Source organism: Callithrix jacchus, chromosome 19 (genome assembly GCF_049354715.1).
Source record: "Callithrix jacchus isolate 240 chromosome 19, calJac240_pri, whole genome shotgun sequence".
Classification (NCBI taxonomy): Eukaryota; Metazoa; Chordata; class Mammalia; order Primates; family Cebidae; genus Callithrix; species Callithrix jacchus.
In genome coordinates this window covers 5620595-5640598 of record NC_133520.1, presented here as the reverse complement: position 1 = coordinate 5640598, position 20004 = coordinate 5620595, and the positions used below count along the sequence as shown (strand labels likewise).

General features: G+C 46.0%; 1 protein-coding gene across 5 annotated transcripts in view; it reads right to left on the bottom strand.

The window, feature by feature from the left end:
• Positions 1 to 282: 282 nt before the first annotated feature.
• TLR5 (toll like receptor 5) overlaps positions 283 to 20004 on the bottom strand; it is a 45290-nt gene continuing 25568 nt past the window's right edge. For 4 of the 5 annotated variants that reach the window (XM_035280710.3, XM_078356389.1, XM_008985163.4 and 1 more), the window contains one exon: positions 16745 to 19463. In XM_035280710.3, the coding sequence (XP_035136601.3) occupies positions 16889 to 19463 (2575 nt within the window). In that variant the 3' untranslated portion in view covers positions 16745 to 16888. Of the gene's footprint in view, positions 3001 to 16744; positions 19464 to 20004 lie in introns of those variants that run through there. The other variant, XR_013529595.1, reaches the window with a different exon arrangement.

The window sequence follows — 20004 nt, the reverse complement described above, 5'->3', positions numbered from 1 at the left end:
ATGCGCTGCCTGACAAACACACATAAAACGTGTAACAGATCCACTGGCTGCTCCTGTGCCACATCAGATTACTATGAGAGTGAGCATTTCTTTCCATTACAAATCTGTATGGCTTAATTTTCCCAGCTGAAAATTTAAACAAGATGAAACTGCATGCTCCCATGTGCATGTGTGTGCATGCACACACACACACACAGACACAGACATAGACACACACACCTGCATTTTTTGAAAATATCCACTGAAGGAAGTTTCCTAAAAACACATACAACAAGGAAGCAATTCAGCCATGAATATGTTTTCTTTGTGCTTTAAGGGGATGGGTTAGAATCTAGATGCAAAGCAGCTTAACCGCTTCTTACTACAACAAGGTTGCTGCCAGCTCTGTAAAGATGTGGAGTTTCATCCTATTCAGAATTGGCTCCTATTTCTTCCAAGTGCAGACGCATCCTCATGGCCTTGCCTATAAACACAGCCATGGGTATTTGCGTAGAGGTCTGAGAGTCCCCGCCTCACCGTTCTCCCCCTCCCCTCACTCCACACTCATTCGCTCCCATGGGGTCCCCGTAGTGTTCTGGGAACTCCCTTGTCCATGCCGATTTTCTTACCCACTCCCAATCAGGGACCTCCTCTTTTCCCCAAGTCCTCAGCTTCCTCCTCTCTCCTTTCCACGAGCACTTCAACGTCCTCCAGGCTCTTCCACCTTAGAATAGAAGCCTCTCAACCCCATGTCTCCCTCCTCAACACCCTAGAGCTTCTCTGCCCTTCTAAGCCAAAGGCTTACTACAGTTTTCTACACTTGCCGTCTCCACCTTCACATCCACACATTCCCCAAACATGCCTGATGGTTTCCTGACATCCTCGGGAGTTGATCAGCGACCTCCCCGGAGCCAAGCCAAGGGCATGTTTCTCAGACCTTCTCTTTTGGGAGTTTCAAGCAGCACTTGACAATGACTGTCCACCCATTCACCCACTCCTTCAACACAGGGTTGTTTGAGGGGTCCTTACTCCTGGCGTCTGTGCTGCTGCTCTTTTCTGCTCCATCCTCATCCTCCAGCCTCCCCTTCTTTGTCTGCACTTCTGCCATCTCTTCTACTCTCCCCTTCAAGGCCACTTTTTCCAGGGTCCTGTCCTTGACCTGCGTTTCCTCACTCTGCAGGTTCTCCCGCTCCGCTCCCGCCTCTCCCTTTGTGTTGATGGCTCGCAAAGCTGCACCTGCCGCTTGGGCTTCTTTCCTAAGCTCCAGAGGCCTGCTGGCTTCTCATGGACCAGGGCTTCGATCTAAGTTACCATGTTCTCTGCAGCCCACTCATCAGCCCACTGTGTTCAGGAATGGCTCTGGAATCCTGGGGCCATCCTTGACTCCAACCCCTCCTTCTGGTCAACTTCAGATCTCTCCCATTCAGGTGGAACAGCCGGATTTCCTTACTGGCTCCCCCATGCCTCTAGACGAGGGAGCCCAGTACCACATACCAGAAATACCTCCAACCCACCCACCCTGACCTGCCCCACTTCTTACTGACCCCAACTGCAGCCTCTTCTCTTTTAAATAACAGAGGTTAACATGTAATCAGTGCCGGTTGTGTGCCTCATGGGTTTCAGACTCTGTGAGCTCAGCACCCATATTATCCCATTTTATAGATAAGAAAACTGAGGCCCAGGGTGGGTTTTGTTTGAGTCCTTCCTGTGGACACCCCTTGGGCTCTCCAGCCTGCTGTGGCCCCTTCACAGCTTTTGACTGCCCTGTGTGCTTCACGTCACAACTCCAGAGTGGCTGGCACCCCATTCCTGTGCTCAGCCCTGGCCTCAAAATGCAGCCAGGTCAGAGCCCTGGGGTTCCAGTTGCTCGGGCCTTATTTCCTCTGCCCTCATCCCTTGCTTCTGAATTTCCAAAAGAAAAAGAAAGGCTGCTAACTAATATCCTCTGCTCTCAGCTAATATCTTTGCAACCCCCCTCCTCACTGTAGCAGGATTATTTCTTCAAAATTGCAATCTACTCATGTCCTTTTCACTTTAAAACCCTTCCACGCCATCCCACTGCTGTCCATAGGTCAAAGTTTAACTCTCAGCTTGGAACTGATCACGGCCGTCACTCTAACCTCTGCTCTCCCGACTCCTTGGGCAGCCCCAAGTGCACAGCAGACAGTCCAGCCTTCCTTGCTTCCCTTTCCTTCTCCCCCGTCTTTTTTTTTTTTGAGACAGATCACATTGTCGCCTGGCCTGGAATGCAGTGGCACAATCTCGGCTCACTGCAATCTGGGCCTCCTGGGTTCAAGCAATTCTCCTGCCTCAGCCTCCCGAGTAGCTAAGATGACAGGTGCCCGCCACCATGCCCAGCTAATTTTTGTGTTTTTAGTAGAAACAGGGTTTCACTATGTTGGCCAGGCTGGTCTCAAACTCCTGACTTGGACTCCCAAAGTGCTGAGATTATAAATGTGAGCCACCATGCCCAGCCCCTTTCCCCTCCTTTACAAACATTTCTGGGATGTGCCATACAGCGCTGTGCTGATCACCGAGAATGTGGAGATGAAACAGACGAGCCAGCAGACGAAGAGCAGGGCTGCTGTGGGCGCGTGCAGAGTGTCGGCTCTCAGAGCAGTCTTAGTCTAGCACCACGAGTTTGGCTCTGGGAAGTGCGTTGGAGCTTCTTCACTGTCCGACTGCTGAGCTGGTCGGTGCTGGTTGTCCACTTTCCATCTCACATCACAATCCGATTGAGAAATGTTCATTGCTGTTGCATAGAATAAAAGATGACGACACTTCAAAACGATGATGTTTTTTGATTTTCAGTCAACTCATGAGGCATCCACTTTTTTACCTTTCCAATTGTTTCAAATGGAACGGTCGACGCTGAGTTCTTAGGCAAATCCTTGTGTAGCTGTGAGAGGATCAGCTTCGATGACTGCTCTCAAGTGGTTGTTGTCAACCTCCTATGGCCGCTATGCTCCTCATCTTCACGGCGCTTGTCTCTTTTACAAAGCTTCTTGAACCATCACTGCACTGTATGTTCATTAGCAGCAGAGAGAGAGACAGAGAGAGATTCCATTAACCAAGTACATTGTCACCTGGCTTCACTGAGATAACACAGTCTTGGGCTTACCCATTTTGGATGCCCTGTGACTTCAGCTCTGTTCCGACCCTCGGCAGAAGCCTGAGAACTGCTTGCAGAGACGTGATCCTGAACATGACCCTGATGACTGTTCTCAGGGTTCCGGGGATGCTCATGCAGCTCTTGCTGCTTCTCCTTGTGCAGCTTGGGACTCACTTTATTTTCATGACAACTAAGGACTTGATCTGGTTTGCGCAGTACTGTGTGGACTTCACTGGGCAGCCGCTAGGGCTCGAGGTATTAACCATCGTGGTGCTGGAGAATGTGACACCACTGAGGGAGGCCAGGCAAATAGGGCCTGCACGCTCTCTGCTAGGTATTTGCTTTAGGGTATGTGGTGTAAATGGGTTATAAACGGGTTATAAACAGGTTATAAACGGATTGTATAAAGGAGTTCAAGGTAGCCCCTGTGCATCGGTCTCCATGCTGTTTGCGCTGCCCCACAGCCCAGGACCATTAACTCAAGCCTGCCAGCACCAAACTCAAATTCTTGAACATCCAGTTGCTTTACATTAGCTCAAAGATTATTTGCCCATTTACAGCCTGCCTGCTTTGATAATTTGCAAAACCACACCCAACACCCACTCGCCATAGATAAGATGAAGCTCGGGGCTAGCTACAGAAGATCCCAAATGGCTGCTGTCCTTTGGAGTTCTCCGACTCGGAGACTCCTCACCATGATGCTCCCCACCATGAACGCTTTTGGGTTCAAACAATCCTCCAGACTCAGCCCCCCAAGAAGAGGAGACTTCAGGTACATGCCACCATGCTTGGTTAATTTTTTAATTTTTTTTTTTCAGAGATGGGGTTTTGCCATGTTTGCCTTGGCTGGTTTCAAACTCCTGAGCTGAGCAATCTGCCCACCTGGGCCTCCCAAAGTGTTGGGAGTACAGGTGTGAGCCACTGCGCCCAGCCCCATTTCTATGACATCCCTAGACCTGTAACCTCCTCTCTGATCCTCCTCTCCCCTGCGAGTGTCCCTGTCCTTTTCTTCTTGTGGTGGCCCCGCCACTGCCCCTGGAAGGTCTTCTGCCATGAGGGACTGTCCCCTTCCATGCAATCTGTCCAAGCCTCATCCAAATAAAGCTCTTGTGTGCTACTGCCATCTCGTGGTCTGGTCTTTCCCTTGCTCTTTCCCCAATGTTCAGAGTGTCAGTGTGTAAATAAGCAGATAACTAATCTTAGACACTACCTGCCATGGGGCGTCACTGACGTCTGTAATGTGAGAATTCAGCGGCTTGGCTAGGAACACTACTGAAACACCACTGTTTTTACTGAAAGATACAATGTATGCAGGGGTCATTCATCGTAAATACAGAATGTCCTAAAACGAAAAAAAAAGTAGCATCAAACACATTTTAAGTTACAGACCAGAAGAGTAAACACACTTGCTTGTTGGTTTCGTTGCTGCTTCATGGGGGCTAAGGGCTGGCCCTGGACAGTCCCAAGGGGGCAGCCCAGTTACCATTCGTAGAAGGAGAACAGGCTCTCTACAGCTCCTCGCAACACCAAACACTGAGCAGCTATGCGCATCTCAGGAATGGAGACAGAGCGAGAGAAAAGCCAGCAGTAGCAGCTAGGGTTGGTTGCACTTCCAGTAGGTGCTAAACAGCGTGCGAGGTGCCGCACACGCGACCTCTCAGCGAGAATCAGCAAAACCCAGACTGGAATCACGTACTAGCTAGGCAAGTTGCTTCACCTTTCTAGTCTGAGTCTCAGTTTCCTGATCTGTGAAATGGGGAGGTGACCACCCTTTACATAGTCTAGTTATGTGAATTCAATGAGATGATTTAGGTAAATTCTCCAGAATGGAGCCCTAGAGAATGAAGTAGAAGATGCCCAACTAATGCTTGTTTTTTTCCCTCCTTCTTGGCAGAGACAACCCATTTGCTTAACAAAGATGCTGCCATCAGCTATCACAGAGACTAGGGTGCGCCTTTGCTTTCAGCAGGAGATAACAGCTTCTTACTCGTTCCTCCCATTCAGAAGGAAAAGGGATGAGGGAAGGCAGAGAAAAATATTTTCAGTGCTGTGAGTTCCTTTCTGCTGGAGTATAGGAGGTACCCCAGGAGTTCCTTTCTGCTGGGAAGGAGCTGTTCAGGCTGGAACAACTCCTTAAGGCCATACATTTAGTTCCCCTCAATTTAAACATAAAAAGCTAAAACTAGAAATCTCCTAGAAGAAAACATCTTCATGATCTTGGTGTAGGCAAATGTTTCCTAGGCAGGATACAAGAACACAAACCATAAAATAAATAGATAAATTGGACTTCATCAAAATTGAAATGCTTTGGCCAGGTATAGTGGCTCATGCCTGAAATCCCAGCACTTTGGGAGGCTGAGGTGGGCAGATCATGAGGTCAGGAGTCCGAGAACAGCCTGGCCAATATGGTGAAACCCCGTCTCTACTAAAAATACAAAAAAAACTCCAAAAAACAAAAATTAGCTGGGCATGGTGGTGCATGCCTGTAGTCCCAGCTATGCAGGAGACTGAGGCAGGAGAATTGCTTGAACCCAGGAGGTGAAGGTTGCAGTGAGCCAAGATGGCACTACTGCACTCCAGCCTGGGCAACAGAGTGAGATTCCATCTTGAAAAAAGAAAATTTAAAAGCTTTGCTGATTGTTAATAAAATTAAAAGGCAACCACAGAGTGTGAGAAAATAATAGTGATACATATATTTGATAAAGACAAATCTGAATATATAAAACATGCCTACAAATCAATACTAAAAAGACAAGGAACTCAGTTAAAATGAGTACAAAACTTGAATGGACACTCTATAAACGAAGATATGTGAACAGCTAATAAGCTTGTGAAGAGGTACTCAGCATATTAGTCATTAGGGAAATGCAAATGAAACTACTATGAGCTACCACTTCACACCCAATAGGATGGCTAAAATGCAAAAGACTGACCATATCAAGTGTTGACAAGGGTGTGGAGCAACTGGAACCTCATACATAGCTGGGAAGTATAAAATGTTACCATTATTTTAGAAAACGATTTGGCAGTTTCTTTCACAGGTGATATGGTTTGGCTGTGTCCCCACCAAAATCTCACCATGAATTCCCATGTGTTGTAGGAGGGACCTGGTGAAAAGTAATTGAATCACAGAGGCAAGTCTTTCTTGTGATAGCAAATGAGTCTCATGAGATCTGATGATACCATAAAGGGGAGTTTCCCTGCAAAGCTCTCTTCTCTGGTCTGCCACCATGTAAGATGTGCCTTTCACTTTCTGCCATGATTGTGAGGCCTCCCCAGCCATGTGGAACTGTAAGTCCAACAAATCTCTTTCTTTTGTAAATTGCCCAGTCTGGGTATGTCTTTATCAAAGTATGAAAATGGACTAATACAGTAAATTGATATGAGTAGAGTGGGGTGCTGTTGAACAGATACCCAAAAATGTGGAAGCAAATTTGGAACTGGGTAACAGGCAGGGATTGGAACAGTTTGGAGCGCTTAGAAGAAGACAGGAAAAGGTGTGGAAGTTTGGAACTTCCTAGAGTCTTGTGGAATGGCTTTGCCCAAAATGCTAATAGTGATATGGACAATAAAGTCCAGGCTGAGGTGGTCTCAGATGGGGATGAGGAACTTGTTGGGAACTGGAGCAAAGGTGACTCTTGTTATGTTTTAGCAAAGAGACTGGTGGCATTTTGTCCTTGGCTTAGAGATCTGTGGAACCTTGAACTTGAGAGAGATGATTTAGAGTATCCGGTGGAAGAAATTTCTAAGCAGCAAAGCATTCAAGATGTGACTTGGGTGCTATTAAAGGCATTCAGCTTTATAAGGGAAACAGAACATAAAAGTTCAGAAAATTTGTAGCCCGAAATTGAGATAGAAAAGAAAATCCCATTTTCTGAGGAGAAATTCAAATTAGCTGCAGAAATTTGCTTAAGTAACAATGAGCTGAATGTTAATCCCCAACACAATGGGGAAAATGTCTCCAGGTCATGTCAGAGGTCTTCACAGCAGACCCACCCATCACTGGCCCACAGGCCTAGGAGGAAAAAGTGGTTTTGTGGTCTGGGCCCAGGTTCCCCATGCTATGTGCAGCCTAGGGACTTGGTGCCCTGTGTCCCAACTGCTCCAGCTGTGGCTGAAAAGGGCCAGTGTAGACGTTGGGCTGTGGGTTCAGAGGCTACAAGCCTCAAGCCTTGGCAGCTTCCACATGGTGTTGAACCTGCAAGTGCACTGAAGTCACAAACTGAGGTTTGGGAACCTCTGCCTAGATTTCAGAGGACGTATGGAAACACTTGGATGTCCAGGCAGAAGTTTGCTGCAGGGGTGGGGCTCTCATGGAGAACCTCTGTTAGGGCAGTGCAGAAGGGAAATGTAGGGTCAGAGCCCCTACACAGAGTCCCTACTGAGGTATCATCTAGTGAAGCTGTGAGAAGAGGGCCACTGTCCTCCAGACCTCAGAATGGTAGATCCACTGACAACTTGCACTGTGTACCTGGAAAAGCCACAGACACTGAATGCCAGCCCATGAAAGCAGCTGGGAGAGAGGCTGTACCCTGCAAAGCCAAAGGGCTGGAGCTGCTCAAGACCATGTGAACCCACCTCTTGCATCAGTGTGACCTGGATATGAGACATGGAGTCAAAGGAGATCATTTTGGAGCTTTAAGATCTGACTGCCCTGCTGGATTTCAGATTTGCATGGGTCCTGTAACCCCTTCATTTTGGCCAATTTCTCCCATTTGGAATGGCTGTATTTACTCAATGCCTATAGCTCCATTATATCTAGGAAGTAACTAACTTGCTTTTAATTTTACAGGCTCATAGGCAGAAGGGACTTGCCTTGTCTCAGATGAGACATTGGACAACAGTCCTTTGACTATTGGGAAGGCATGATTGTCTTTGAAATGTGAGGATATGAAATTTAGAGGGGCCAGGGGAAGAATGGTATGGTTTGGCTGTGTCCCCACCCAAATCTCATCTTGAGTTCCCATGTGTTGTGGGAGGGACCCAGTGAAAGATAATTGAATCATGGAGGCAGGTCCTTCCCATGATGTTCTCATGATAAGAAATGAGTCTCATGAGATCTGATGGTGTTGTAAGGAGAATTTCCCTGCACAAGCTCTCTTCTCTTGTCTGCCACCATGTGAGACATGCCTTTCACCTTCCACCATAATTCTGAGGCCTCCCAGCCACATGGAACTCTAAGTCCAATAAACGTCTTTCTTTTGTGAATTGCCCAGTCTCAGGTATGTCTTTATCAGCAGCTTGAAAACAGACTAATACAACAGGAATACATACATCTACCTTATGACCTGGCAATTTCACTCCTACATATTTATCCAGCAGAAAGGAAAACATGTCCACAAAATGTTTTGCAAATGAATGGGCATAGTAGCTTTATTTCTAATAGCTAAAAATGGGAAACCACCCAGGTGTCCTTCAACAGGAGACTGGATAAATTGTGGTATATCCACACTGCAATAAAAAAGAAAACTCACTGATATTATAATATCCTGGAAGCATCTCAAAAAATTATGTTCTGTAAAAGAAGACAGATGCAAAAGGTTGACTGAATGACTCCACTGATATGAAGTTCTAGGGCAGCCCAAATCAATCCATGTTGATAGATTACAACAGTGGCTGTCTGAGTTGGGGCAGGGGTAAGGACTGGCAGGAAAGGAAAAGAAGGAACTTTCTGGAGTAAAGGAAACATTCTCTATGTTGATTGAGGTAGTGGGTACATGGGTGTGGACAGTGGTTATTTGGGTGTAGACATTGAAATGTACACTTAGAATGTATTCATTTTATTGTATGTTTGAGAAAACCCCAGCTTACTGATTTTCTTCCCAGATTTCTAGAGGCATTGCCTTGACCTCCAAAGAGATTAGATTCAGCCCATAGACAAGGAACTGTGTCCAGACCAGGGGAGCGAGAAGCAGACCCGGGAAACCCAGGAAAACCTAGATGGTCCACTTTTCTGCAACGTGGTTTCACTCTCTGCACTACCAGGTGTTAACTCACATTTATTTTGTGCTGGAAACTGTGCTAATTAGCTCTATGTACCTTTTAATCCAGGGGGAAAATAACAACAACCCAAACCCGGAGGCTCCAAGGGGTGAAACAACACACAGCTAAGACGGCAGCTGCACATTCTCATTCCAAGCCCAGAAGAAGCCAGCTGGGGAACTCCTGGCCCCAGGCTCATGTTGGAGTTGTCCCTTGCCAGCTAGGAGCTCCCCACACTAGCTTCTCCTTTGTTTCACAACTAAGCCTGAATGTCTTCCTTAGAAGCACCAGTGGCGATCCCTAGTTCCCACTCCCAGAAGCTTCTCTTGTTTTCACAGGGACCAGTGTGCAGAAACCACTGGTGACTTATTTTTGCAAATCCCTCCAGGCTTGGCACAACCTGCAGGCCTGGAGGACTCTGGCACTACAACACAGCTGCAGCTGGGGCAAGTGCTGGGCGCCCATTAATGACCAAGGTCACTGGAAAAAACATGAAGGTGACCTCAAGTGTTAGGCCCCTAGGGCTACTTGAACGGCAGACCCAGGCCAGCACAGCAGAAAAATGCCCCAGCCTGTACTCCGCCAAAGCACCTGCTTCCTGAAGGGTGGCTGGGGCCTGATGAGACATGATGTCATTGATTTTTATCGCAACCTTCCTGGGGAGGAGACAGGAAAATAGGGGCCCGAGGAGGTGAATAGCCTGAGCTGGGAAAAGAAACACAATTTCCAGCGTGTTGGATCAGGTCCCTGAGTTTCAGGAATAAAGCCACCTTGTCAGACTCTCCTGGACTGTGGCGTCTAAGAGGACCATGGGAGCGTTAGTGAGTTCTTTCCATGGAATTTTCTGTGAAATAAAAATGTTTAATTTCTTAAAAGGATCTAAATGGAAGTTATTGTGGCCATGAAGAAATCAAATATTTAATTGCTAAGTAAAACAAATTAAAAGTGCCTTTAATCTTAAGAAAAATAAAATTGGGCAAAACATTATACGTAATATATATGATATAATCTGTATATTATATATTTGTGTGTGTACATATATCGTTTGTATGTATATTCACCTGTTGAAATAATTTTTTTTCTTTGTTGGTGGCTTAATTTTAGAATTCTGGCTAGTTATTTCTAGATTATCTTCTGCCTAGGGCAGAAGTTACTGTCTCAATTTTATCTAAGTGCATATTTATTTTTGTTTTTGCCTATTTTAGGTATTATTAATGAAATTCATGCACAGAGTTCAACTTTAAATAACACCAAATACTTATCATCAAAGCCTGCAGTTCTCTGACTCCTCCCATCTCCCTGGGCCCTCCAGGATAATCACTTGTGTTCTTCCTTTGGTGGGGGCAGAGCATGGAAACACATTTAGATCAGAGGCCATCCCTGACAAAAATACGGTATCTTGGGAAGCACGTCCCATAAGCTCTACATGAAATAGTCTGCTACCTCTTTCTATTCCTTTAGCCAAAAATTCTGCCTAATTCTTAAAAATTGTTTTCAAATGGAAAACTAGTACCTCACAGAAAAGTGAACAGATTCATCAGCGCAGGTAAGATGCATTATCAAAAGTCTTGCTGTTCTGTCACCCAGGTGAGGCCAGGAAACATACCCAGCATCCTAGAAAAAAGCCCCCTCCGGTGCTACCCGTCTTCCCCAAAGGTGGCCACTATCCTCATCAGCACCACAGATGAGTGCTGCCTTGTTAACATTTCTCAGGTTGCAACCACTCGGTATGTCATCATGATGCTTTGCTTTTTTGACTTAACATTTTTTTCAAGATTCACTTACGTTGTTATGTGTAGCTCTAAGTGGCTAACTGTCATTTCTATAGGGCTTTCAATTACCACAATTTGTTGATCTGTTTTGTGAGTGACAGACACATGGGTTGTTTCCAGTGTTGGCTACTACAGATAATGCTGCTCTCAACGTTTTTGTAGGTGTGTTTTAGTGCATAGGTGCATGGATTTCTAGTGTGGATATACCTATGAGTAGAGCTGCAGCATCACAGGGCATGTGTGCTTCAACTTTAGTAGATGACTAACTTCTTTAAAGTAGCGGTCTCCAGCCGGGCACAGTGGCTCATGCCCGTAATCCCAGAGCTTTGGGAGCCCAGGCAGGCAGATCACTTGAGGTCAGGAGTTCAGTACCAGCCTGGCCAACATGGCAAAACCCCATCTCTACTAAAAATACAAAAAAATTAGCTGGGTGTGGTGGCACACACCTGTAATACTAGCTACTTGGGAGGCGGAGGCAGGACAATTGCTTAAACCTGGGAGGTGGAGGTTACAGTGAGCTGGGATTGTGCCACCGCACTCCAACCTGGGTAACAGTGTGAGACTCCATCTCAAAATAAAATAAAACAAAAGTAGCAGTCTTCAACCTTTTTGGCACCAGGGACGGGTTTTGTGGAAGACAATTTTTCCACCAGCTGGCGGGGGATGGGGTGGGGTGGTTTCAGGATGATTCAAGAGCATTACATTCACTGTGCACTTTATTTCTAGTATTATCACATTACAACATGTAATGAAATAATTATACAACTCACCACAATGTAGAATCAGTGGGAGCCCTGAGCTTGTTCCCCTGCAACTAAATGGTCCCATCTGGGGGTGATGGGAGACAGCGGCGGATGGATAATCAGGCATTGGATTCTCATAAGGTGCACACAACCTAGATCCCTCCTACACAAAGTTCACAACAGGGTTCCAGCTCCTATGAGAATCTAACACGCGGTTGGTCTGACAGGAGGTGGAGCTCAGGCAGTCGTGCAAGCGATGGGGAGTGGCTGCAAACACAGAGGAAGTTTCGCTCGCCTCCTGCTGTGTGACCCACTTCCTAGTACTGGTCAGTGGCCCGGGGGTTGGGGACCCCTGCTTTACAGTACACCAATTTACATTCTCACCAATCACGCAGGAGAGTTTCAGTTGCTCCACAGCCTTGCCAATACTTGCTACTGTCAGACCTCTGAATTTTAGCCATTCGGTGGGTGAGTAGTGGGATTGCCATGTGGTCTCAATTTGCGTGTCTCTTGTGACTGAAAGAGGTTGAATATCTTTTCATTTCCCTATTGGACACTGGATATCCTTTTGTGAAATTCTTAAGTGTCATGTCCATTGTTCTTTTCTGTGGTCTTTTTCTTACTGATTTGTAGAAGTTCTTTTAGATTTTGCCTGTGAGTCCTTTTTGGATAGTGTATTACAAATATCTCCCTCCATGCTAAGTTTCCCTTTTTGTTCACGGACGGTCTTGTTGTGGTGAATAGATGGTCTTAATTGCAGTGTAGTCCTCTTGATTTCTTTCTTTTGCCTCTTGGCCCTATTTACTCAGCTTTCTAGTGTCTTTAAATAGATTCTAAAAAATAGTTTCTCCAGCTTTTCTAGATGCTCCCAATGGAAGAACTAGGCAGAACTCCCTCAGGCGGTCATCATTAATTCGTGTGGTTATTTCTTTCGGCGTTGTCATACTTCTCAATTTATATATTTAGAATGTGATTTCTTGATTTAATATTGTAGCCACATTTATCCATTATATTGTGCTACATGAGCATTTAACTATATCAAACTTTTACTCCACAGTCTCTTGTCCTCTTAATGTGGTTCTTCCATGATTTAAAACTTCAAACCACATTTGCTTTATTTACATATTATTAAGACTCTCGGAAACATCATTCACTGCAAGTGCATGTGATTGGCAAGGAATTTTCAGAGTCAGTTGTATTTGGCATGAGTGGGATTCTCTTTGAAGTTTCAGCAGCCCTAGTCAATATTCTAGATCTTTCCAGAATAGTCTGTTTCAACTACAGAAAGTTCTAGCCATTCTGAGACTGAACTGTGGTAGTTTCCCACTATTTTGATGTGACCCCAGAGCATGCTATGTGGAATTTACTTCCTGAGGCCCAGCTTTGAATGGCTGTGAAACGGAAGACAGGGCAGTCACTCAGCAACCAGCTTCTCAGCAAACTCCCCAATGCCCACTTCCAACGTGGCTCCGTTGGGTCTTCCTTTTGTCATAGATGCAGCAACTCTTATGACATGATGAAGACTTGGGGAAAATGGCCTCAAAAAGAATTCCAGCTGCTAGGCCTAACCATGGAAGAGAGAAGACCAAATAAAAGAATTTTAGTAGTCGGGCGCAGTGGCTCACGCCTGTAATATCAGCATTTTGGGGGGCCGAGGCAGGCGGATCACGAGGTCAAGAGATCAAGACCATTCTGGCCAACATAGTGAAACCCCATCTCTACTAAAATACAAAAATTAGCTGCGTGTGGTGGCTTGCACCTGTAGTCCCAGCTACTCAGGAGGCTGAGGCAGGAGAATTGCTTGAACCTGGGAGGCAGAGGTTGCAGTGAGCAGAGATCACACCACTCCACTCCAGCCTGGCTCCTGGCAACAGAGTGAGATTCTGTCTCAAAAAAGAAAGAAAGAAAAGAAAGAAGGAAGGAAGGAAGGAAGGAAGGAAGGAAGGAAGAAAGAAAGAAAGAAAGAAAGAAAGAAAGAAAGAAAGAAAGAAAGAAAGAAAGAAAGAAATTTTAGGAAGTGTTGGATCTTTGCCAGAAAAGGGAAGTTTCAGAATAGAGTGTTGTGTTGAACCCAACAGTGACTAGGACGTAGAAGTGAACAGACCCCATACACCCTATACAGAGACCTCGAAAGGTGCTTTTTAAATGTGTTTCATCAGGAAAATTACCTGCAATTTGTGTTTTTAAATAAGATTAGAAAAGGCTGTGGATGGACTCCTTTCCTGCGCCGAGAGTGGTCTGTGTCTCAGCCTGGTTTTCCTGTAAATACACCTGCACCTGTCATTTTACACGTCCCAGGTTTGGTTTGGAAAACAGTCGCAATGACGGTCACCCAAACCAAGGGAGGTCCCTGGGGTGGCACTAACCCCAGCCCCTAGCTGAACTAGGAAACCTCTTTCCCTAGGAGTCCTGTTCTTACAAGGTGTTCTGACCAGGAGATTTCTTCAGTGTCCTGGGTGCCCCTACACACCCCAAGAGCTGGGGGAAACCATGGCTGAGCAGCAGGCGGGACAGGAGAGCAGGAACCGAGGCAGAGTGTTCTTCCCACAGTCATTCTGATTTGAGGTTATACCTGTTACTGGCATAGTATACTTTTGTTTTGTTTTATTGTATTTTTTTTTCTTTTTCTTTATTTTTTGAGATAGGATCTTGCTCTGTCACCCAGGCTGGAGTGCAGTGGTGCCCTCTTAGCTCACTGTAATCTCTGCCTCTCAGGTTTGAGCAACTCTCCTGCCTCAGCCTCCTGAGTAGCTGGGATTACAGGTGTGCACCACCAAGCCCAGCTCATATTTGTATTTTTAGTACAGATGGGGTTTCACCTTGTTGTCAAGTGATCAGCCCACTTGGCCTCCCATAGTGCTGGGATTACAGGCTTGAGCCCCCCCGTGCCCAGCCTTGTTTACAGCATTTCTTAGCAACGGTTCAAGGAGACCTTATTCATTGCAGATGCATGTGGGTTCTGTTTTCCACCCACCCTTCAGCTCTCCATTCTAGCCCCACTCCTAGTTGCTAATCCAGGCTTCCAGTTTCCCATTACTCAGGAGCCCTGTACCATGCCCGGCCATTTGAAATGGTGTTCAGGGTGTCTGACAGACTGTGCTCGCCTGCCCTCTTCAGCTCACCACTCAGCACCTCCATGGAGATCCTGCTCTCTCAGGCCCTCATCCTCCCTGGCCTGCCAGTGAAAAGTCTAATAGCAGCAGGTGCTGACATGAGGGAGGCTGGGCTTCCCAGTATACTTCATTCATCCATGAGACATTTATTAAGCACATACTGTGGGCTGGGCAGCACACTGGGCCTGGGATACACAGATGAACAAGACAAAGTCCTGATGGCAGGGTCTCACAAACTACGTAGTCCACACACAGGCATAAACACACTGGTGCAACACAGTGTCATGTCTCAGTGACCAAGTCTGCCCCTGGGGTTATGCGGGATGGGCAGTCATGTTAATCAAGGACATTCACCAGGCAGATGAGGGATAGGGATGGGGAAAAGAAATTCCATGGGGAGGAAGACGCATGGACAGATGTGTAGGTGGGAAAGCTTTGAATGATCCCCAAACCATTGATCTGCTACAGCCAGTGAGCGCAGGACACAAGACACGGTCTTTCCTCGTGGAACTTGTAGTCCAGAGGGGCAGGCAGCCAGACAGGCTCAGGACAAAGGAGACAGGAAGTAGTGGTGAGCGCTACTTTTAAAAGACCAGATAAAGTGCCAAGAGTTTTCATAAAAGGGAGATGGGACTTTGGGTTAGAGGGATCCCAGGGAACTTCGTGGGCTGGATTTTGAAAAGCATGTGAGATGGATGTGCAGAGATGGGAGAAGAATCCAGAAGAAAGAGGTAGAGTGGGGCCTGCACGGTGTGCGTGAAAATAATTCCATCGCTGGGTGCAGGGCAAGCTCAGCCTCATTGATTCGAAGTGGCCCAAGAAAGTGGGATGAGACTAGCTAGTGTGTGTGTGTGTGTGTGTGTGTATGTGTGCGTGTGTGTGTGTACGTGTGCGTGTGTGTGTGTATGTGTGCGTGTGTGTGTATGTGTGCGTGTGTGTGTGCGTGCGCGCGTGTGTGTCTAGTCAGGACTGGGAGGCCCAGTGAGAGGAAGAAGGTGACCATTTGGAGTGCTGAGTCCCAGACCCATGTGTACCCCTCAAACTGCTGGAGCTGACCTGGAGTTCTGCTGGACTTGGAGGAGGCAGTGTGTGAAGCTAGGGGGTAATTTTGGTACAGTTTCCTTGTTTTAAATGTTCTTGATCCTTTTGCAAAAACACATTTCTACATTAATAAACATGAAAAAAGGAACGGAATGGAAATTATACATAGATTTCTTTTACAATAAAAAAATACTACTTCAGTAAAATTGCTACTGCCCTCAGAAGGCATTCAGTGTATGTGCTCTCTGTGGTCATCAGAGCAATGAAGGAAAAGATCTGAGAGGCCCTGACATCCTTGGCCAACCTGATTTTCACAGGAACTCTATGAAAGAGATCCTGTTACATGAGAAAATACAGGCCCAGCAAGGGCATCACGTGGCCGAGGTTACACGACTAATCCACAGCTGAATCAGAACTCAGTCCAGAGCAGCTGATAAGTGAGGTTTGGTGGGGAATAAAGCTGGAAAGGTAGGTTGGTGATAAATCATGGAAGGCCTTAAAGGCCAGGCTGAAATAAAAGTGGCATGTGAAGGAAAGCTCCTGGCTCACAAGGGCAAGACCTGGAGAAGCTGAAGGTAAGAGCATGAAGTACAGCCATGGAGAGGTAGTTATTCTCATTCACCTCAGCTTCTTTGGGGAGCGTCTCCTCTAACACAAAATGTGACTTGCACTCCACATCAGCATCGATTCTATGGTAAGAGAAGAAAACGTGCCTCTTCTGTTTGTTTTCTACTTACTGTTGTTTTGCAGAACACAGAGAACCCAGAATTATTGACCATCGCACTCTTGAGGTCATTGCTAGAAAAAGCACATCCGCCATCTGCAAGTTCTCCCAAGGTGCCCTTCCCAAGATTTGGAGACATTCCGTAATTAACACAGCGGGACAGAACAGCATTATTGGATCTGAAAGAAAATCGATGGAGACTGGGAACCTCTAAGGGCAGCTGCAATTTTCTAGATCTATTATTTTCCATTTGGAAGTTAGTGAGACAGAACATGGTGTTGATATAAAAATCGAGAGATTTATGTTGTTTTCATAGTAGCAAAAAAAAAAAAAAAAAAAAAGGACCCCAAATGGCAACTTGGTGCAAATACAAAGTGAAGAGTTATTTGTGGCTTGAGGTAAGTTGGAAATTGCTCCTTTGATTAGGAGATGGTTGCCACGGTTTGCAAAGGAATGTTACTGTCTTTCTTCTTTTCTTTTTCTTTCTTTAGTATCTGTTGAGAGAGTTTATGAAGAAACCAGCCAATATCCTGGAGATCCTCAGGCCACCTCAAGTACTGCTGATTCTGTACAAAGCCTCTGATGGATTGATGTTTCATCAACTGGTACGGGGACAAGGACCCAACCACCACCATGATGAGAGCACTGTTAAGGTCAGACAAGCACCTGCCCTGGGCATAACTGAAGGCTTCAAGGCACCAGCCATCTCTAAGGAAGTGTCTGCTCACAAGACAAACAGTCTTTCTGCTGTTCCAGATGGCGTCCTGGATGTTGGCAATGTGGTTTTCTCCTGGGACAAAGTCTCTTTCTTCAAAGCACAGGTTAAATCTGTTTTGGTCACTGTATTGAGTGTCCAGGTGTTTGAGCAAAGCATTCTGCACCCACTCGAAGTCTTTGCTGCTGAAGCACATATAGGCATCATATTTGTACGTATCGGGTCCCTGGGGATGGTCCTTGAATACCAGTTTCTGGGCCGTCTTATAACAGATAAAACAAAAGCCCCGGAACTTGGCGACGATGAGGCTGGCCATGAGGAACAGAGTCAGAGTGACAGTGCATCCGATGAAAAGGGAGAACTTGAGGGACTTTAAGATTGCCTCTTCATCACAGTCTTCTGTGGAAAGAGAGAAGAGGGAAACCCCAGAGAACGAATCAGGGTACACACAATATATGTCCGCAGGAGGTCCAGCTACAGTGACATTGGTATGATTAAGCCAGTTGATAAAAGCGCTAAGTTCACATTCACAAATGAACTTGTTATGAGTTATATCCAAGATACTAAGTGATACAAAGAAATTAGGATCGGGAGCTAGGAGCTGGTTTCTGGATATGTCCAGGATCTCTAAATTAGCAGGTAAGTCATTGTGAGAAAGCACTGTCAGCCTGTTGGAGTTGAGGCTTAGTCCCCTTAATGCAGTCAGATGGCTAAATATTCCTGGTGGAAGGAAATTAAGATAGTTATTATTCAAATACAGAACTTGCAGATGAGAAAGTCCCTCAAAAACATCCCAGCAGAGCTCAGTTTCCCAGGCCAGTTGCAACATATTTTCTCCAAGGAAAAGCTGTTCTAAGCTGGGATTCTCTGAAGGGGTTTGACCTCCGTTACAAGAGGATAAGCGGTTTTGATTTAAAATGAGAATCTGGAGATGAGGAACCTCTAGGAGAAAGTAGAGAATATCTAGATTTTCTAGCCTGTTTTCTGATAAGTGGATGAAGTTGGCTGTAAGGTTGATCTTTGGCAAAGTTGCTAGTTTATTTCCGCCCAAGAAGATATTAGGTATGCTTGGAATAAAATAAATGGTTGTAAGGGCATTGTCTCGGAGATCCAAGGTCTGTAATTTTTCCAGGAATTTGAATGTTTGGTCCTGAATGATTCCAATGTGATTCTTTTGCAAATCAATGTTGGCTATCTTAGGTAATCCATAGAAATTCAAATTGTAAAGTTCCCCTATAAGGTTATATGACAAATTGAGAACTTGGAGGTTGTCAAGTCCATCAAATGCTTCATCTGCAATCTTATTGATCTTGTTGTAGGCAAGGTTCAGAACCTTCAAATCCCTGAGTCTCTCAAAGACTCGGGAGTTCAGGGAGAAGATAAACCCATGTGAAAGATCCAGGAGTCTCACGGAACATCTGGCCAGGCCGGCGAATGTGCTCTGGTCAGGGTCTTTCATGTTATGGAAGCCAAATGTGGCACCCATGATGTGGTAGGCAAGAGTCAGAGAGAAGGCCTGACTTCCGCTGATGGCATTGCTGAAGTTTCCTGTGATGTCCACTGTCCAGCCATTTCCAGAAACATCTAGAGTCTCCAGCACCATGTTTCTGAAGGGGTTCATACATTTCCCCCAGTCCACTGAGACTCTGCTGTACAAACTGTTAGCCGCCAGGCTAAGGAAGGAGAGCGTTTTCCCGTGGAGGGGCCTGAGCTCATGTTCACATACGAGGAATATTTGGTTAGAGGAAAAATCTATGGACTCTAAGGAATTCAACTCCCCAAATGAAGGATGAAGGTAAAGGCTACGAATCTGATTTTTGGATAGATCCAAGCGAGTTAAAGACTTTAAATTTCTGAAATAACCATCTTTTAATATAGCATCGGAGAGACCACAGAAAAACAGTCTAAGTTCAAACAGGTGGAACAGTCCCTGAAAAGCATCTGGGTGCAAGAAGTTTATCTGACTATCTCCCAGGTCCAAGATTCTAAGGTTGGGCAGGTTTCTGAAGGCCTCCTTGTCAATGGTCAAGGGGGTATACTGGCTCCCGAGCTCCAGCAGCTGCAGCTGCTCCAGGAAGGGGAAGGATGAAGCAGTGACTGTCCTGATATAGTTGAAGCTCAGCAGGAGCCTCTCAGTGGTGTTGAGGACCTGGGGGACCTGGGTGAGGTTGCAGAAACGATATAAAGCTATCCGACCATCAGAGGAGCAGGAAGGAATTCCAAACACAGGACTGGCCACAAGCACCACTCTTAGGAGAAGGTCCAGGTGGTCTCCCATGATCCTATGGAGAAGAAGGGAGAATGAAAACACAGGCATCTAAGCTTGAGGTATTGCAGCGGGGTCTCTAGATCTTAGGGGTATTCTCTATGATGTACCCGCTCCCTTCAGCCCCTTTGTTCCTCTCAGTCCACAAACATGGCTGCTGGCAGATAAAGACAAAGCTATTCTTACTCTCTCAGTTTTTCTGAGACAAGGTCTCACTGTCACCCAGGCTGGAGTGCAGGGGTATGATCACAGCTCACTGCCACCTCTGCCTCCTGGGTTCAAGCTATCCTCCCATCTCAGCCTCGTGATAAGCTGGAACTACAGGCATATGCCACCATGCCCAGCTAATTTTTGTATTTTTAGTAGAAATGAGGTTTCACCGTGTTGCCCAAGCTGGTCTCCAACTCGTGAGTTCAAGTGACCTGCACGCCTCAACCTACCAAAGTGCTGGGATTACAGGTGTGAGCCACCACGCCTGTCCTCTTCTTGGTCTTTCTCTACCAAACAGTTATGTTGAATTTTCTATACACTAGGTACTATTCTAGGTACTTAATACA